Source organism: Lissotriton helveticus, chromosome 3_1, assembly GCF_964261635.1.
Source record: "Lissotriton helveticus chromosome 3_1, aLisHel1.1, whole genome shotgun sequence".
NCBI classification, from domain to species: Eukaryota; Metazoa; Chordata; class Amphibia; order Caudata; family Salamandridae; genus Lissotriton; species Lissotriton helveticus.
Window position 1 is genome coordinate 483,085,439 of NC_136061.1, and position 19,165 is coordinate 483,104,603.

Here is a 19,165-nt window from a genome sequence, read left to right on the forward strand (position 1 = left end):
TATGCGTTATAAAATTCCAATAGAAGCCCAGGTTAGATTTACAGGACATCAAAAATGGGCTTCTACTGGAATTCTATAACGCATATTAGCAAGCCCATTATCGCCGTTTTAGCGGCAGTTTCCTGCCGCTAAAATTGTGATAATTTTAACGAGGTTCTTGCTAATATGCCCCTAAGTGTATATCAAAATTTCACTTCTCACAATGTCATGTGAAAATTGAACATAATCGCATTCCTAGAAGTCTGCTCATGATCCAATCAGAAAAGCATGGGTAGTCAGTTCCACCTTTGCCACAACATACGTTTACACAAATTCTATATTCACTAGCATTCCGGGTAGAAAGCAGCACTGGAAGCAAGATTCTAGTCATACTAGTGGAAAGCGTAGGTGTCTTTTTCTCTGGGGTCAACGAGTTTAGGAATGCCCACAAACATACATCTTTGTGGGTGCTCCCAAACTTGCAAGGAAAACCACAAATTGGAGTGATCTCTTCCTACCAATTGAGTAAGATTTATTAGTAAGAACATCTACGACTCTCCACTCTCATAAAACCAATTATGTATTTCACGAATCTCTCTACGAATTCCTGGTGGAATAAAAATGAAAATCTGGTCATAAATGCAGTTTTTTAGACAGAATATACCTTTGAGAATAGGCGTGCTAGAGTTCAAAAGTTGAAAAAGAACCGAAACTGGTTAGAGGAGAAAAGGTCCAGACATTTTCTGGTAAAAAAAGACTGCAGGGCAAAAAGTCTGTGATATTTTTCACCTGCAAAATCGCAAACAAAATTGTGTGTATTTTGAAGGCTTAAAATATTTTATGCAGGCCTCCAAGTTATGAATTGAGAAAAGTGAAGTCTATGTGCCTAAATGTATGCATCTAGATTTCACCGAAGGTATAATATACACCATCACCAGAACTATTTCACTTAGTTGTTTTTGCAGGTAGGTGAGTGAGAAAGCAAATACATAAATAGTTAGATGCAAAATGGATAATTGTGGATTTAAGACTTGGTATACAAATATGAAATACGGAGTGTATATTTCTATGCTACCTCTAATAAAATAGTAAATTAAACCCCTAAACACAAAACACTGTCGCGAATTAAACTTGTTGTTTTAAGTTACTGAACTGGGTAATTTGATAATTTAAATCTATCTATTCGTCTTTCTATCTATCTATCTATCTATCTATCTATCTATCTATCTATCTATCTATCTATCTATCTATCTATCTATCTATCTATCTATCTATCTATCTATCTATCTATCTACGTCACTGTCAATCGCCCTATCATATAAATACGTTGTGTGCTTCAGCATGTATGTTTATGCCATTTCTTTCTTCTTGTGCAGTACAGTGGCTTGCGTAGGGTGGGCTTCGGGGTGGTGGGCCAAGGAGGGGCGGAGTGGGGGGTAGTAAACTCGGACGTACGACAGAACGGAGGAGATTACTTTCCTCCATTCTGTCATATGTCCGAGTTTACTACCCCCCACCATTTCCCTCCCCCGCCCACCGCCTGCAGCATGCCCTACACGAGCCGCCACTGGTGCAGTGTCTATAAAACTGATGTTACCATAACCTGGGAATGAAGAGTTAAATCTGTACGGTTAGATAAAATCACATGGTGCAGTGGCTATAAAAGTGTATGTTACCATAACTCTGAGAATACAGGTTTAAATCTGTAAAATCACATGCTCAATGCCTTAGAAGTATGAGAAGTTTTGTTTTCTCATGTAGTGTTTCTGAAATGCAGTTTGTGAGTCATAGACAACATTTTTTCACGAAAGGTAAGCTATATTGTGGTGAAAAAATAATATCTGACCTTTGCAGTGCAGTCAAAAATGTGTGAGTGGGAACCTGTGTTTTTTACAAAAGGTATTGCAGATAACATATCACTTACCCGCATTTGTTTATATTGGTGTGTCATAAATATATTTGAAGCAGTGATGTACTCATAACTTGTTTTTTTAATTTATCTCAGGGTCCAGCAGGTGCCATTGGGCCCCCAGGTCCAGGTGGTCCATCTGGAGATAAGGTTTGCATCTTTTGATATCTTAAAAGACTTCTAATTATATTTTGTAGGCAAAAAATAATACAAAATATGCATTTTTTTCAGGGTGATGCTGGTCCCGCTGGCCCTCCTGGGCCTGTTGGCGTACGTGGGGGTCCTGTAAGTATTTGTTACCTATCATAATACCAGTGAGTGACCAGGTTGTGGAAATATAAGCAATTGTCAATGTTACCAAAGTGAATAAAATGTCAGTCAATACTTTTAGCATTTTAATCATGTATAGTAGCAAAACATAACTCTTGAATTATAATTGGATTATAACTTGTCCAAACACGGCATTTCTAACAATAATACAGCACCGTAGACTGTGGGTATGTTACTTTAAACCGTTTCCCAATCACTTTAGCATGAACATCGAAACGTTCATATGCAGATTCTTTGTACCCTTCAGAATTTACCCCTTCCAAATAGATTCTCAGTCATAGAACACAGCTAATCTGTGTCAAAAGTGCGAAATATATAAAAAAAATAAAAGTAAAAAGAGTGCATATAGATATGTAAGGTACATTAAAAAAAAAATAGGCCATTCGAAATTGCATACCCAGATAGTATAATCTGCCTGCAATACCCCTCAGCAATTTTTACGGGGATCCTGCTCACAGATGAAATTGGTTTGCCACCATATTTCCAGGGTATCCTTTGGAATAGTTAAATCCTAACTCACCATGAAAGTCTTGGAATATTTCATTGGTGCCCCTTCAGCAGAATCAAAGGAATGTTTACTTATTCTGTGAAATTTGACATACGTATTTAGACCACATTACTGCTTACCTAAGAGTTTCTTGTTTTTCGTAAGAATGATGTCATGTGTTGGTGTCACACCTAACTCCACCTGGATGAGAGTTTCACTGACCTGGATCACCAAAAAGTTAAAGAAAACACTAGATTTGATGCTGGTTGTCTCTACTTTAACTCAAAATCATGTTATTTTACATAGGACCTGTTTTGAAGTGGCAAGAGGACAAACACCCACTTCTAGTTTTGTGAGGCATTTAGCAGGAAATTAGCACATGGGCATTCTGTAGTATTATTGAAATGTGAGATGCCTGCTGTGCTTCACATATGTCCAACTAGCCTCAATGATACCATGTCTTCCAACCTCAACAAGGAAGTTAACACTGGAATTATTTCCCTACTGACCACAAAGACATTGTTAATCAGCTCGCTGTCTGTAAGATTCTGAAGATGCAACTTTTCCAACTACATCATACTCAATAAACATCTTTAAAACTGATGCAATTAAGTCCTTCCACTTGGTCTATGTTCCTTTTTCCTTTGCAGAAATCATGTCCGATTGTATGTAACACATCAAATGACTAAATCAGAATCGAATAATTTTATGTTTTTCACACAATACTGACTAGTCTTTTATTAATAATCACATCCTTCCATTTCCCCCTCTTAAATGATTATGTTTTTGACCATATGTAGCAAGCTGTGATGTACAGTCAGTAGAATTGACTTGTATAAGTATCCTCCTGTGTATCTGGAGACAATAATGAAAGCCGCCAATTTAAAAGGAGTTAATGTAAATTTGTTGAGGAAAAAAATAAGCAAAACTATTTTCTATGGTAGAAATTTGATTTGAAACTTTGCAGTGTGATTATTTGCAGTGCAGTATGAGTTATGTTATTCTTATTGTACTGTGTACCAGTATGAATATTTAACAACTATTCAAATCTTCAGAAAATTCCTTGTAATACATGGTGTGTACTAAAATCACTTATACTAATTCCTACACTGTGTCCCTGTGCAGGGAGAGCGTGGTGAATCTGGTCCTCCTGGCCCTGCAGGCTTCCCTGGTGCTCCAGTAAGTATAACTTAAATGTATTGGAAGGCATATTAGTTAATAGCAAACTAAATAATTTGTAAACATCTATGACCATATAGCCACAGTAGTAGATTCATGATTTTCAATATGGTTTTTATCATTATTGTCTATAAATTTACCCAAACTGTGAAAGCTAAAAACAGTGATATCGATGGACTACACTTAGAATAGCATTTGCATACAGGGCTGTAAAGAACAGGACACCGTTCCCCATTGCAGGAACCAGTAAGTGCTATCAATAACAATGGGTTTAGTAAATCAAACTGGTGGAGGAAGGCCTGGCTCACCCAGCTAAGTCAAAAGTGGAAAAGGGGTGATCATATGAAATTAATTTGATTAACATAGTGAGAGTACATAATGTATATAAACATTGTAAGTCACAAAATGAAGCAGAACATTTTAATTTTGTAGTACAACAAGGGGGTGCAGAGGCAAATAAGGAATTGACCTTGGGGAAAGTGATGCGTTTGGCTAATTACATGAGAAGCAAGGAGTTCTGTTTATAGTTTTGAAGAGTAGTACTTGTGCCTACTTATGAGGGTTGCCACAGTTGTAAAAGGTACTGTATCCAAGTTATAAGTCTGGGCCACCAACATGGGAGAGGGCACTTAACATCTGGTATCGTCTTAGGTGGGAGTGCCATATATTCTTTTAGAACATTCTTCCCACTGAATGTTCTAAATATTCCAATGTTCTAATTCTCTATAATGCAGAAAGTGACCAACAAGTTTAAACCTATGCCATTTTCGTCATCCTAGCCCTCTTCACTGTACAAAAAATCCCCCTCACAAACTTATTTTTTGGTATAATCGAAGAAGTGTCTGTTTATTCCAAAAATGTTCTTTAAAATGACATGAGAAAATCTAAATCACTGTGCTAGATATGGTAACTCCTTTTTCATATGTTTAAAGTGCTTAGAAATGTCAAGCAACAATAGCCTAAGAGCATTTTCCATCAGGCAACCACATATTAACAAGACTGCACTTTTGATATGTAACAGTGCCATAACAAGATATAAATTAAAATGTAATTCTTTCAAAATAGGGACCAAATGGGGAATCTGGACCCAAAGGAGAAAAAGGCCCTGGAGGCGAACGAGGTGAGCCCGGTCCCCCAGGATTGGCTGGTCCTCAAGGTGGCCCTGGTGCAAATGTAAGTATGTAATGATCTCATATACTAGCATTACTTGTAGAGAGCTTTTCACTACCAAAACAAAGTCTGATTATTGTACATTTAGACAACTTTTCTTATTGCCATTGTTGCCTATGCCAGAGAACATGTGCTGATTAAAACATAATGTCATTATTCACAAAATAGGGACCACCAGGCCCTGCAGGATCAAAGGGAGATCGTGGTTCCCCTGGTTCACCTGTGAGTATTAATATATGTTAGTATAAATGTTGATTAAGTATGTTACATGTGTCAGTTTACTACCCAACAGTTGTTTGATATAGAAGATCTTAATTGAAATGGCTGCAAACCATGGTCACTGAACCCATCTATTTATGTTAATTACAGATTCTGACTTGTTACGTAGACTCAAGTGGTACCGGCTCACCTTTTATTTCATTGTGTTTAATGACTCATTTGTTAACTTCGAGGTTCAGTAAATGAAAATTCCGGTAGTTCCTTTCACATCCAATGATAATGTTCCCTTGGCAAAGGTGCAGCTAATAGGTGATCTTAGAATAGTGACTTAAGTTATGGAGAAGTTAGTGGTAGAACAGCTGTGTGTGGTTTTGGATTGAAAGAAGACCCTAGATATTTTTCCAACTGAATACATGACAGGGATTGATTTTTCAATTGAGTGTGAATCATAAAAATGTATCGATACAGATTGAATCCGTCGAAGACTCTAACGTTCCTTTTAGACATCTCAGTGACCATTGATAAAATATAGAGTTCATTGAAATGTGATTGATTTAATGACAGCATTTGCAATTTGCTATCCATCGCAAAATTCAAACTAGGAATCCCTTCATGAATGATTGAATATACTTATATATGTTCATGCCTCTAATCACAATTGTGCAGTGAGGGCATTTTCCATGGTACTTTATGATTTGCAATATAGGTTCTCTAGCTTGATACATTGTATGTTCTAGTTGTTCGAGTTAAAACATCTATGCATCTTTCAACAACTAAAATGTTTGTGGATGTTTAGGGTGTCTTTATCAGATTATGTTCAAAATATACGTTAAGAGAAATATGGTATAAATTGTAGACAACAAAAACTCAGTCTCAGTGCTACTTTAGACCACTGAAATAAATAGAAAGCACATATATCTGCAGGAGTTAACCTAAGTAAAATACAAGAACTTTACTACAGTTGTCCTGGCTATTTTCTGTTGCTAGAAAATATTAGCAAAGGAAAAGATGACGTTTAAGAGTGCCATTTCACAATACCTAAATTAGCAGTTTCGAGTGATATTGAATTTTTATTGACTTGCCTTAAATGTAAAGATTTACAATCCTATGCAATATCAGCAATATAGTGCCTTTTGAGGTTCAGGTAGTACACAGCAAGGTTCTGACTGTTCTGAAATTGATTATCTTTCAGAATAGAAATTAATTATATGCAGAAAGGCTATATATGGGCAATAGCAAACCATCTCAACCTTGCAAGAGTTCTGAAATGCTTTTTCATCCAAGCATAATCAGATCTTCAGCAGAATTTAGTGTGGTCCTGTTTCCCCATATTTTGAAATGTGTTTTTCTGGTTCAATACTTTCTGTGCACTACTATAGAGAGTCACTACAATTGAAATAAAAGATGCCTAACAATATCAAATTATTGAATGGCAGGTGATATACCTACTTCTTTAATCCGGTTGATTAATACTCTACTCAATATGGCTGATTTGTCAATTCACCGTAATAGTGTTCACATTTTTATAGTTAATATTAGTTTAGTTGTTTTTACTTAGTCTATTCATACTTGCCCTGTTGAGGTGGGAACAAAACATGCAATAATGCTAATGGTATTACAACATGCTTTACAAATGTTAAAAACATAAAATAATTTTTGAAATATCCAAATCTTCTTTTACAGCATGATGTATTTTTCAGATATTTATTACACCACTTATAAATAGTTGTTTAATATTTCAGGGTGCAGCTGGTTTTCCTGGTGGTCGTGGTCTACCTGGGCCCCCTGGAAGTAATGTAAGTTTATCTAAAATGTTGCTATTATTCTTTAAAAATGTTTATGTTGGGTAGTTGAAGTCTATCTACTTCTGAAAGGGGCTGGCAATTATATTAAAGGTACATAACTGAGATTTGGAAATGAAAACAATATGAAGGCCCTTTTTACAGAAAATGAACCACATACCTGTTGGTCAGTGAGCTCAGGCACTATGAGGTTATGTAAGTAAACTCTCTCCAACCAGGTGGAGGAGAAGTAGGGCTAAGTAAATAATTGTTCTGACTGCCTGCTTATTTTATATTCAGTTAGATTATTGAACAGCAATGTAACTGTGAGTTGGAGGTACACTCTGCGTGCCCCTAATGGGTGGTGGGCCTACGTGGCCTCTCCTGGTGGGTGATTAGGGTCCTGGAATATCTTAACAAGTGGGTGAGTCTCATGGAGACACATTGACACCCTATGCAAACATAGCTCACTTTCAAACTAGTACTTTTTTGGTCTACATGAGGGAGATATTTGCCTACAGAACAATGCAATACAACCTCCAAATTGGTGTTCAACAGCAGTTTTGTAAGGAGTTGGGCCTTGCATTTTGTATTTACATTCATTGAACAGCACTAACATTTCCACAAGTCAAGCTCCTCAAAGCCATCCGTAGTATGTAGCCACACTATCTGTTTGGATGTATATGTTTAACAATCTGATTAAAAGGTTTGGCGGGGGCGTGATTTCCCCTGATATTTTGCCTTCTGACTTCCTGTTTTGCTGACTTTGTTTTTGCTGCCTGTAGGACTCTGGGCACTTTACCACTGTTGACCAGTGGCAAAGTGCATGTGCTCTTTCCCTAAAACATGGTAACATTGGCTTATCCACAATTGGATTATTTAATTTACATTTAAGGCCCTAGTAAGGTGCACTATATGTGCACAGGTCCAGAAATGCAACTACTGGGACTGCAGCACTGATTGTGCCATTCACTTAAGTAGCCCTATAAACATGTCTCAGGCCTTCCATTGCAGAGACTATGGGGCAGATTTACGAGTTCTGGCATATCTCTGCAAACAGCAGGGGTGCGCCAGAAAAGATGCGACACGCAATTCCCTCCCTGCGCCACCACAAATGCGTTATATTTACAATGCAGCGCACCGTGGCACAAGGATGTGCTGATGCGTGTCGCATCCTGCGGCGTAAGGGCGGCGCATTGCTGGAGACATGTCGCAAGCATGATGCGGCTCCAGCAATGCTCAGGGGCGCCACATGCCTAAGATGATGCGTCACTCCTTCGCCTACTTCAAGCAGGCGCAAGGTTTTGACGTAGCATGGATGTAAAAGTGTAAACGATTTCACTGCGCCGGAATGCCCACATGAAACCTAATGCAGGTTTCATGTGGCGCAGTGCTTTACAACGTGACACATCTCCCTAGATGCGTCAAGTTATAAATAAGGTGCAACATGGAGCGTGGTTTACGCCGCCGCTGTGTCACAGAGGTGACGCAACGGCTGCGTAAATCTGGTGCATGGGGCTTGTAAATCTGCCCCTATGTGTACAGTTTTGCAACCTTGCTTGTGCCGCCCACTTAGGTAGCACTTTAAACCTGCCACAGGCCTGTCATTGCAGAGCCTTTGGGTGTGGTTTTAAACAGCATGTCAATCTGGCAAGTTAACCCCTAGCCAGGCCCAAACCGTTTTTAATATATATAGGTCACCTCAAAAGTAGACATCCCCCAGGGCAGCGTGCAGTGTATTTAAAAAGCTGGACATGTAATTTTAAGTTTTACATGTCCAGATAGTGAAACACTCTTAAATTCGTTTTTACCTACTGCAAGGCCTATCTCTCCCATAGTTTATTTTTGGGATTGCCTTATTACATTGTATAAATGTAATTTCCAGTTGGGAAAAAGTTAGATATTTCGAATTTCATGTCTCAGGACTCACAATTTAAAATCACAACGTATGGTAAAGTTAGATTTTAAGTCTAAAAATTCCACTTTTAGCATTTTCTTACTTTAACCTTTTCATGTCTGTACCTGTCTTTGAATACAATCTGGGGTGGGCGACAGCTGGGCTTTATGCATTAGGTCTAGACAGCCACACAGAAAGAGAGCTTTGGTGTGCCTGATGGGCAATCTACATCCGGATGGGTCATTCTGAGCAGGATGGGAGGGAGGAGCTGACACTTCCACCTGAATGGGCTGTGCCGGTTCCCATACAAAGAGCTGCACACCCGACTGTAGGGAGTCTGGAACCAGAACAGAAAGGCCAGGGTCCTTGTGCACTTCAAAGGCCTCTCTCTGATGTCTCCCCCTCTTCAAAGGCACAACTGGGTATAAATACTAGACATCTGACACCACCAACTCAGAACACTTCCAGAACTGAGGACATTCTACCATGAAGAAGGACTGCTGTACTACCAGGAGGGACTGACACTTTGCTGAACTGCTTTGGCGTGTTGTCCTGCTCCCTGCTGCTTCTCACCTGGGAGTGAGAAGGACTAAACTTGCATCTCTACATCCCAGAACTAATGTATCTCCAAGGGCTTGTTGGCTTACCTCCTGTTTCTGAAGTCTCAGGGACATCAAACACTTCACTGCCAACCTGCAACCAGCACCTTGACTATGGCTGCTGTGAGTCCTGCTCTGCCAAGTGGTGCCAATCCAGTCCTGGGCCCTTGTGAGTAAGTTCTGTGCTGTGGCCCGGAAAATCCATGTATCAAAGATCTTGAACCGATCAGGACTAGTGCTTTTTCTTCAAAACCAATGCATCGCCACTGCTGCCCAAACCGGCAGCCCAAACCGCGGACACTGAATCGCTGACTGTGCGATGCATTGTTCCCTGTTTCTGATGCATCTCTGACTTTGCGCGCCTGGGTGCCAATGCATAGCTCTGTGCTGCATGCATTGCCTACAGCCCAGTGGTTCAAGGGCACTTTCATCACACCTTGACTCTCAGCGCATCTTCCACTTGGCGCAGGTCGGAACTGATGCATCGCCCAGATCTGCGGAATCAACAGCAATGCTTTGCTTTGCTTTCTCCACACATCACCCTCAACGTCAACCCATCTAAGGGACTGTTCAGAGGCCCTGCATGGGTCCTGTATCCAGCCCGCACTCCATCATGGTCGGACAGAACCTTTAGATTTGCCCTGATCAAGTGCAACCAGATAACCCTGTTTGGTGCTATTTGTGTCTAAGCACTACAAAATAGTTTATTCTTTAAAAATGTATATCTCAAGTTCTACTTATTGGATTCTTGTTGTTTTGGTCTTCATTTAGTCATAGAAATATTCTTTATTTGCTGATTTAAAGCAGTTTGAGAAGGTGACACAGCTGAGTAAGTGATTAAGTAGCAATGTCAAGCAGGACATAACTGATGAAATGAATGCTAAAGGCTTCAATTTTTAGGAAAAGACAGGGCATGATGGCTAAGGACTGTTTTCAAGAAATTAGCTTAATTACAGGGATGTGAAAGAATGAGATGTACCGGGTTGAAATGGAACAGAAAAGGGTAGAGAGCTGTACAATAGGCTGAGTTGGAGGTAATTGGCCTTATATTGACGTTATTAGTTGTTACGCTTTATAGGAACGTAGGAATAAAACTCAATGACAAGTATCAGAGAGATTAATAGCTGAGTAGTAAGGGGCCTTAGATATTTAACAGTGCAGGCAAGCATGATTGTGTGTGATTCCAGAGAGGACATAACATCTTAGAACCATGGTAAGTGTTTAGGTTTTAGAGATTATGTGGGTTCACAGATGGCCCATTTTTAAGTGTTGTGATTCTATCATTATATTAAGGGAGCAGATGATAGGAGAGTCCCATCTCCTTCTGTGAGAGGAAGCTTAGGTAATGGCACAGACATGGTAGTGAGAGATAAATGTAGACTGCAGTTTTCAAATAGATGAGAAGTAGAGAAGCTCAAGGGTTGTGTAAGGCGATTGTGAATGTGACCAAGAAAAACTGACAGAAAGCTAAATATATTTTTTTGAGGGATGGCAGGGGATTAATTATGCAGATTGGAGGAAGATGGATTCCGATGTGGGGTCAGTGATTTGAATTGTATCACTGTGTTAGAGATGCATATCAGATAATAGGGTTTTTAAGTGTTTGTATGGGAGAAAATTGAATATTTGTGAAGAGGCCTTATTGCCTAGTGATGCCTATAGTCATGTTCTCTGGAGAGGATGAGGGTGAACTCCCACCAGAGGAGACTTCCATCCATCCTCATTGTTACTTGTATAAAACAAATTATTATTCCTACCTACCTTCCATCATCTAGATACATAATGCAGACTAAAAGTGTTAACCTTTCTGAGAAAATTATAACAGATACCAAGACTTTTTAAAAATTAATGAAGGGAATAAACATTAGTTCTAAGGACCATTTGTTGTTTGTATTTGAATTTAGGGTAATCAAGGTCCACCTGGTTCTTCTGGAGTTCCAGGAAAGGATGGACCCCCTGGTCCAGCTGGCAGTACAGGTCCACCAGGCAGTCCAGGTGGCAGTGGTCCAAAGGGTGAACCAGGTACACAAGGCGAAAGAGGAGCTCCAGGTTCAAGAGGAGAATCGGTGAGTAGACAGGAGGCAAACGTGTTATTTTACTTCACACACTGGCAGATTAATAGAACCAAAATAATGAAATGATCACAGGCTATATGTCACATAGATGAAAAAAAATCAATTTATGTTTTTTACAGGGTGCCCCAGGTCCTTCTGGAATTTCAGGCCCAGTTGGTTCACGTGGCATTGTTGGACTTCCAGGTCTTCAAGGCAGGCCAGGTGCTCCTGGCATTCCTGGCCCGAAGGTAAATTCATGGAAATTCTACACAGATTCACTGACCATTCACAGAATGCAACGGAAACAATAAAATTGTATAGTTAACACAAATTACATGCAGTTGAAATGAGGTGCAAGTGAAAACTTCACAGTGGTTTCAGGCACACAATATAGGTGACAATATTGGTGTACAACTTATGTACAAATGTTTGAAAAATGAATTGAAAGTGACATTAGCAGTCTCTGAATGAGACGTAGAGTGGGGCGATAAATAACACCACTGATTGTTCACAGAACTCTACAGTAGGAATCTCACTATTTCCGAAGACTCTATAACTATAACCATGCCTCTATAACCACAGTAAATTGCGTTGCTACACCCCAGTCCCCTCCAGTTAAAAAAATATGTGTTTGATGGTGGAACATTTGTCCTTTTCTAGGTTATGGTTGTGGTAAATGTTTGCATTTCATGGATTCATGGATACAGGTAATTATTGTTGTGGGTATTAGCCAACACCTATGTCAGCCATCCAGTGTCTCTTCATCAACATATAAGAGCTATGGTGATTGAACAGTAGTCACACAGCATGGACAAATCATGGGGAGCTACCTGCTGAGACTATCTGCTTTTGATATTCTTTATTTTCCTACTTTATTTTCAGCCCACTCAACAATGTGATTTGCCTTTTCATCTGGAATTCTAAAAAAACAGAGCAAGGGTAAAATGCATTAAAAATAATATAGGTTTCAGGGTAATATTTTTCTCAAAAAGTGAAAATCCCATTTCCCAGCTTCTGGTGTTTGCAAAATACATAGAGTACTCAATCTACATTCTCATTTGATAACAATCTTGCCAATAGGTGAAGGCCTGGTATTAGGCAAAAATCACACAAACAGCAGCAGTATCACTGCCCTAGTAGAACCTGACTTCCTTAAACAGATCATTGGGATGCTGTTGTGGAATTTATTTGCAGTACCAGAAAACAAATGACAACAGCATGGTGATCAAATATATTTCAGGCAAAAATCTGAATGTGTTGCCCTTAGTGTTGGATTGTGTCTCCAACTGCTCCACGAACCGTGTATCATGGTAATGCAAAATGACACCATATAATTGAGGACTACATGCCTAGATGTAGAAAGGTCTTAAATGTCTAATTTCTAATTATTGCTGCCTCTATTAGACATCAAATGCTATGGTATTTTTAAATTATGTTCAACTAAGCACTAAAAGAGACAACACTGACTAGCTGAACCTACTTAAATGTCTGCGTTGCATTAGACAAAACACTGGATTAAACAAACAGAAAACTCTTAAACAAACAGAACATTCTTAAAAACAATAATGACAACAAAAGTAGATAAAACAGGATGTTGATTAAACAATAATGCATTTAGGAAAACATTTTGAATCCAAAGGGTGTGTGTGTGTGTGTGTGTGTGTGTGCGTGTGTGTGTGTGTGTGCGTGTGTGTGTGTGTGCGTGTATATATATATATATATATATATATATATATATATATATATATATATATATATATATATATATCCAACACAAAGAGTTACCTCTAATGATGGAGCCCACACAAGTGAAAATTTCTGTTCCAATTTAATTGAGGCTGCAGCAACACAGGTACAGAGCAGAAAACACGGTTTTCAATAAAGTCTTTCGCTGGCGCGTTTTGGGCTCCTGCCCTTTATCTCAGGCTGACTTTCTGCAGTTTAGCAAACACACCGGTATGAGCCCGTCATTCAAGTAGTACCTGCCTCAGTGGGCGTGGCTGTCCTGCAGCTTCATGGTACTTGTAGTGCTTGCTCATGAAATATTTCTCAAGTGAGTTTGGTGTGCACGCTGTAAATACAACCATTAATGCCTCAAGTGGGTTTTTCCCCCCTGTAGCCACTGTGAAGCTGCCAGTAGTAGTCCCAATTACAGCACTATGTATGTATGTATGTATGTGTGTATATATATATATAATAAAAAGGATCTTCACAGATTACCATGGCATATATAATCCCAACCCAATCAGTAAATACTTTTTTTCTTAATCAGACATGACACTGCTAATTAATTCAGTGTGTAGTAAGCATATTACTGCTTGCTCTCCTCCTGACTTTTACATTATTATCTCATAAAGTATTGAGCCTATTTTATTTTTGTAGGGTGAAGATGGTAAATCTGGCTCCAATGGCTCCCCTGGTGACCGTGGAAATCCTGGATCACAAGGACCTGCTGGTATAAATGGTGCCCCAGGAGAACCTGGCAGAGATGTAAGTGATTGTTTCACACATGATCTTTATGATATATATTCATTTAATCTTTTTAATTCCATCAGCATTGCTTCAAATAGATTTTCAATCAGCGTGCATTCTTATGTGCTCAATTGAAGATATACTTAGTTTCACAAATTTTACTTTACATTTTAGAGCATTTTTGTTGATTGTTTTTCTTCACTTTATAAATTCTTCATTTTAAATTGAAAACGTATTCTTTAAACAGTAAATGGTGGGGTTTGGTAAAAAGTACAGTACAAGGTATTGAGGTAACATATTCACTTAAATTTAATTTTAGTATGCCTAATTTTAGTAAGCTTTTGCCTTTTATCATAACAATAGTGGTTTGGTGCCTAAACACTAAAGCTGTTAGGTTTATCTAGAGTCCTTATTTGAGATAAAAAGGACTTTGATAATTCAACCCATACATCCCCTGATTTATAAGTGAACCAGGTATAATGCCAAGCTTATAGATTTTAAAATGTACACTTTCATCTTAATTAGGGGAATCCTGGATCGGATGGTGTACCTGGACGTGATGGGTCTTCTGGTGCCAAGGTATGCAGAAAGAAAGCTCTTTTACAATATAATCTATGTCACTTGTTTTGTTTGAAAGATTACTAAATCAAAGTAAACATTGTTTCTAATACATTTTGGTGTTCTCAGGGTGACCGTGGTGAAAATGGTTCTCCAGGTGCACCTGGTTCTCCTGGACATCCCGGAGCGCCTGGTCCTGTAGGCCCAGCTGGAAAGTCAGGCGAGAGAGGAGAGAGTGTAAGTCTAGAAAATATGAAGTAATTTCGTTAGACTTCATTATGTTCTTTAGAAAATGGATTTCAGAGCTGCTAAATTCTTCCAAGGAACTGAGATGAGACCCAAAACTAGAATATGCATTCTCAGACTATTCAGAAATCCTCAAATCAGTGAATTTCACATTATTTGTATTTTTGAAAGGTAGAGGCACTAATTGTCTGAAAATCAAGGATTGAACTATTCTCTTTTTAAAACAAATTAACCAGGTTTCTGAAAATGCTCTTGTTATATCCATTTGAACTGTCTAGACATAAAAGCAAAGAGTTAGCACATGTGTTGTGACCAAATGCTGCTTTTTCAGAATTTGATTAATTCTCCATATATATCATGGATTAACAAATTCATAGCTTTTCATAGGAGAATGTAACTGTTGGTATTTTGCCTGAAATATAAAATATCAAAGCATATTCTTCCTTTTTAATAGAGGATGAATGATGATGCACTTAAGATATTTTGTTCAAGTTATGTAAGCAGATAGTTCTAATATCTAGGTCTATTCTTTTTTCTACAATACAAGATATTGAAAAGCATTATCCGCTAATATTTTTACAAAATATTTGATAAAATATACTTTCCGACCCACTATATATCTACAACAGTACATATACTAAAAGATGGCTGAACACAGTTAGCAGATAGAAGAATATTGTGGTGTAAAGGCAGCCAATATAAATCAAAACTAGTATGAGGTGATCAACCATTTATGGGCTGATCAACTGGCAACAAGTGTGCTCTTTGGGGGTGCAAGAGAAGATGGCTGCAAATCGAAAAGAATACAATTTCTGGCTGCCAAATCAGAAAAGAACCAAAGCATAGACAGCAGTCAAAATGTGAAAGTAAATATTCCAGTAAATATCTAAATTCTTCACCAAGAGACTGATATTGAGAGTATTACTCTTGACCTGAAGTTAAGGAAATTGATGCAGAAATATGTGAAGATTCAGTCTCAGGATGAGTTTTAGGAAGCAAGAAAGCATCAGTTGTGCAGAGGAAGTCCTCTAAAGTTGTTAGCCGAAGATATAATAAAACATCATCATACATTGGTGGATTCAGATGTCCCTCTCCTTTTTGTCGAGGAATGTGACATAATTTCACTGCAAGGTCAGCAATGTATTGCCACTCTTTTGGATTTGTCAAATAAATCTTACATCATGTGCTATGGGTGACAAAATCTCCTTACTTGAACCCAGAGAAAATGTAATAAAAATGTGGATTTAGGGAATCTTAATTATATATGTTTGTGGGAGCCAGTAGTGTGCTGTAACCACAAGTACAGAACAAGTGCAGCACTAATCATCTGCTGTGCACGGGGAACAAATGAAGCGAACACGGAACAAACCAGTTTTCAGGACCCACTCTTCATGTCATTTTCATTTAACCATTTTGCTAAACAAATGTGTACACTCTACCAACCAATACCAATAGACATCTTGAGCATTTTCACTGAAAATCATAAACAGCTATAGTATTATCATTTTATGTTAAAAAAGGATTTGGGTATGGAGACAAGGCATGTACCTACTATTATAGACTGGCATCTGACCATTCACAAATCAGTGTACTTTAACAGAGGTTCCCAAAACAGGAGTTAGAGACAGCTGATGGAACAGGATTTATTTTATTGACTTCCAGAGGAGTCTTCCTACAGACCTAACCCAATTCTACCATATCAAGTTACTCTTAAGATTTTTATGTACACCTCTGTAATAAAGGAAATACTTTCTTCCACTATCCATTTCCTGGCAATTGTATCCATAGAGTTTCATTTTTATGATGATTTTCACTTTGGCGATATTCTGCCATATACCTAAGGCAATGACTATAATCTATGTTTGGCAAGTCAATATAAAAATGAGATATACAACAGAAGATTCTCATTCTTAATTACGCTTCTTACTTTATATCCACAGGGACCTGGTGGTCCATCTGGCCCTGCTGGTCCTGCTGGTGCTCGTGGTGCTCCCGTAAGTATCACCATCATGGTCTGAGCCACATATTGTATTACAGTACATTGGGTCTGCCATTTTAAATTGTTTTTGCTTTTGGCAGGGTGTGCAAGGTCCTCGTGGTGATAAAGGTGAAGCTGGAGAACGTGGCACAAATGGTATCAAAGGCCATCGCGGAATGCCCGGTACCCCTGGTTCCCCGGGTTCTCCCGTAAGTAATGGCAAGCTTTATTGAATTATTATTATCATAGACTGACTAAAACTAAGGATTTTAAGAAAAATAGACTTGAAGCTCGATTATCATCTGTTATAATTTTGGGTACTTACAGTTAAAAGCTATAATAATGTCAATTTCAAGATATTTATTACTATAGATAAATATATATCTATATCTATAATCACAGATATATATATATCTATATCTATAATCACAGATATATATATATATATATATATATGTATATGTATATATATATATATATATATATATATATATATATACATATACATATATATATATATATATATATATAATATATATATATATATATATATATATATATATGAAGAAAGCAGTCCCAATTCCGTCAAGTAATGGCGGAATATAGTAGGTCTGGGCCTCAGAAATCTCACACAATGCAGCGAAATATAGCCAGCAAAACAATCACTACTCGAGATGAGTTAGCAGGAAGACAGTTTATTCCATAGAAGATGACGCGTTTCGCCCTACTAGGGAGCTTGTTCACATAGCGCGCCCAAAACACTGAGAAACTTATATAATAACAATAAAGGTAGGACAATACAAAAAGTGTGTAAACACCTTCTCTGCATTACAGCATAGAAATAGTGAAAAGACTGATTGACATTACAAGTGTCAAAAAAATTATACAAACCAGACTAGTATTTATAAAATCAATACAATACAAATGTATAGTGATATAAATAATGTGATCACAAAAATCTATGCATTAATAAACACAAAATGTAAAGTGCATTATAGGAAAATAATGAATGCATTGTTGATCAAATTCATTCTCGTACATAAATGTAATTGATCCAATTGTTACATTGTGAAAAAAATGGCGTGGCTATCGGCGCTTTCGGAGCAGTTTGGATTTGGATATATATATATATATATATATATATATATATATATATATATATATTAATATATATATAATTTAAAAAGATGTTTAACCCCTAATAAATCACATTTTTACACTTAAACCTATTGTGCACACTGGGCCAGATGTATGAAGCCATTTTGCATTTCTAACTGACTGAATCACTATTTCGACCCATTAAGAAATTCTAAATTGCCTTTTTCTATGTACAAAGGCCAAATCGCTGTCGCAATTTGTGATTTCTTCCCACTTCAAATCGGAAATTGTGATCGCAATGTAGGAAATCACAAATAGGGATTGCCTATTTGTGATTGCCAAAGCACATGTACAAAGCAAGATCGATGGTAACCATGTACAAATTTTAAAAAATCATTTTGTACATGTAACATGCAACATGCCCTAGGGCAAATGTGCACTTACATATGCACTTGAAAATTTGGGGTGCCTCCTTGGAGGCCTTAAGCCCAGAGGTACCTTTGGCTTTGCATATCTTAAATTGTGATATCCTATTAGGAAATCGCAACTTATGAAATGCAAACCATTACGTATTTTGCCCATCGACAGGAATGCAGTGGCATTTCCTATTTGCACTTCCCTAATAGCGATTCTTACTCTGTAGGAATTGCTATTAGGGAATAGCAAATGTAGTGCATATCATTTTGCATTTCCTAAATAGTGTTTCCTATGGGGTCGCTATTATGGAATGCAAAATCTGAATTTTATACATCTGGCCCACTATCTCTAGTTAAACTGTCTCTGATGTATGTCAATGTCTGAAAGAAGAAATTTCTGCTGTGAGGCAATTTGGGGCACAAACTAAATTTCTATCTTTATCTGGTGAAATATAAAATCCAAGTTTGAGCAAAACATTTTGCTCATGTATAACTTTGTGAGTAGTGGACTTATGAGCATTACTGCCCAATTGCTGGCAACCCTACCTTCTAGGTTCAGTTAATTATTTTATTGTCGAACAATCGAAATCATTAAAATAAAATAAAATACAATTTATGAGAAGTAATAGTTGGCAAGAGACCTATAAATGCAGACATAAAAAAAATACAATTTATGAGAAGTAATAGTCGGCAATGGACCTATAAATGCAGACACTTCTCTATAATCTGTATTTGGGCTTTTAGATTTGAGATTCCACTTCAAGAATATGAAGTGTTTATGTTGTTTTGTTGA

At 37.7% G+C, this 19,165-nt stretch overlaps 1 protein-coding gene across 1 annotated transcript in view; it reads left to right on the forward strand.

Annotated features, from left to right (window-relative positions):
• COL3A1 (collagen type III alpha 1 chain) overlaps positions 1–19,165 on the forward strand; it is a 127,314-nt gene that overhangs the window by 99,279 nt on the left and 8,870 nt on the right. Inside the window, exons 33-45 of the mRNA XM_078680358.1 lie at positions 1,985–2,038; positions 2,120–2,173; positions 3,831–3,884; positions 4,950–5,057; positions 5,223–5,276; positions 7,016–7,069; positions 11,455–11,616; positions 11,745–11,852; positions 13,987–14,094; positions 14,602–14,655; positions 14,764–14,871; positions 16,821–16,874; positions 16,960–17,067. Of these exons, the coding sequence (XP_078536484.1) occupies positions 1,985–2,038; positions 2,120–2,173; positions 3,831–3,884; positions 4,950–5,057; positions 5,223–5,276; positions 7,016–7,069; positions 11,455–11,616; positions 11,745–11,852; positions 13,987–14,094; positions 14,602–14,655; positions 14,764–14,871; positions 16,821–16,874; positions 16,960–17,067 (1,080 nt within the window). The remainder of the gene's footprint in view (positions 1–1,984; positions 2,039–2,119; positions 2,174–3,830; positions 3,885–4,949; positions 5,058–5,222; positions 5,277–7,015; positions 7,070–11,454; positions 11,617–11,744; positions 11,853–13,986; positions 14,095–14,601; positions 14,656–14,763; positions 14,872–16,820; positions 16,875–16,959; positions 17,068–19,165) is intronic.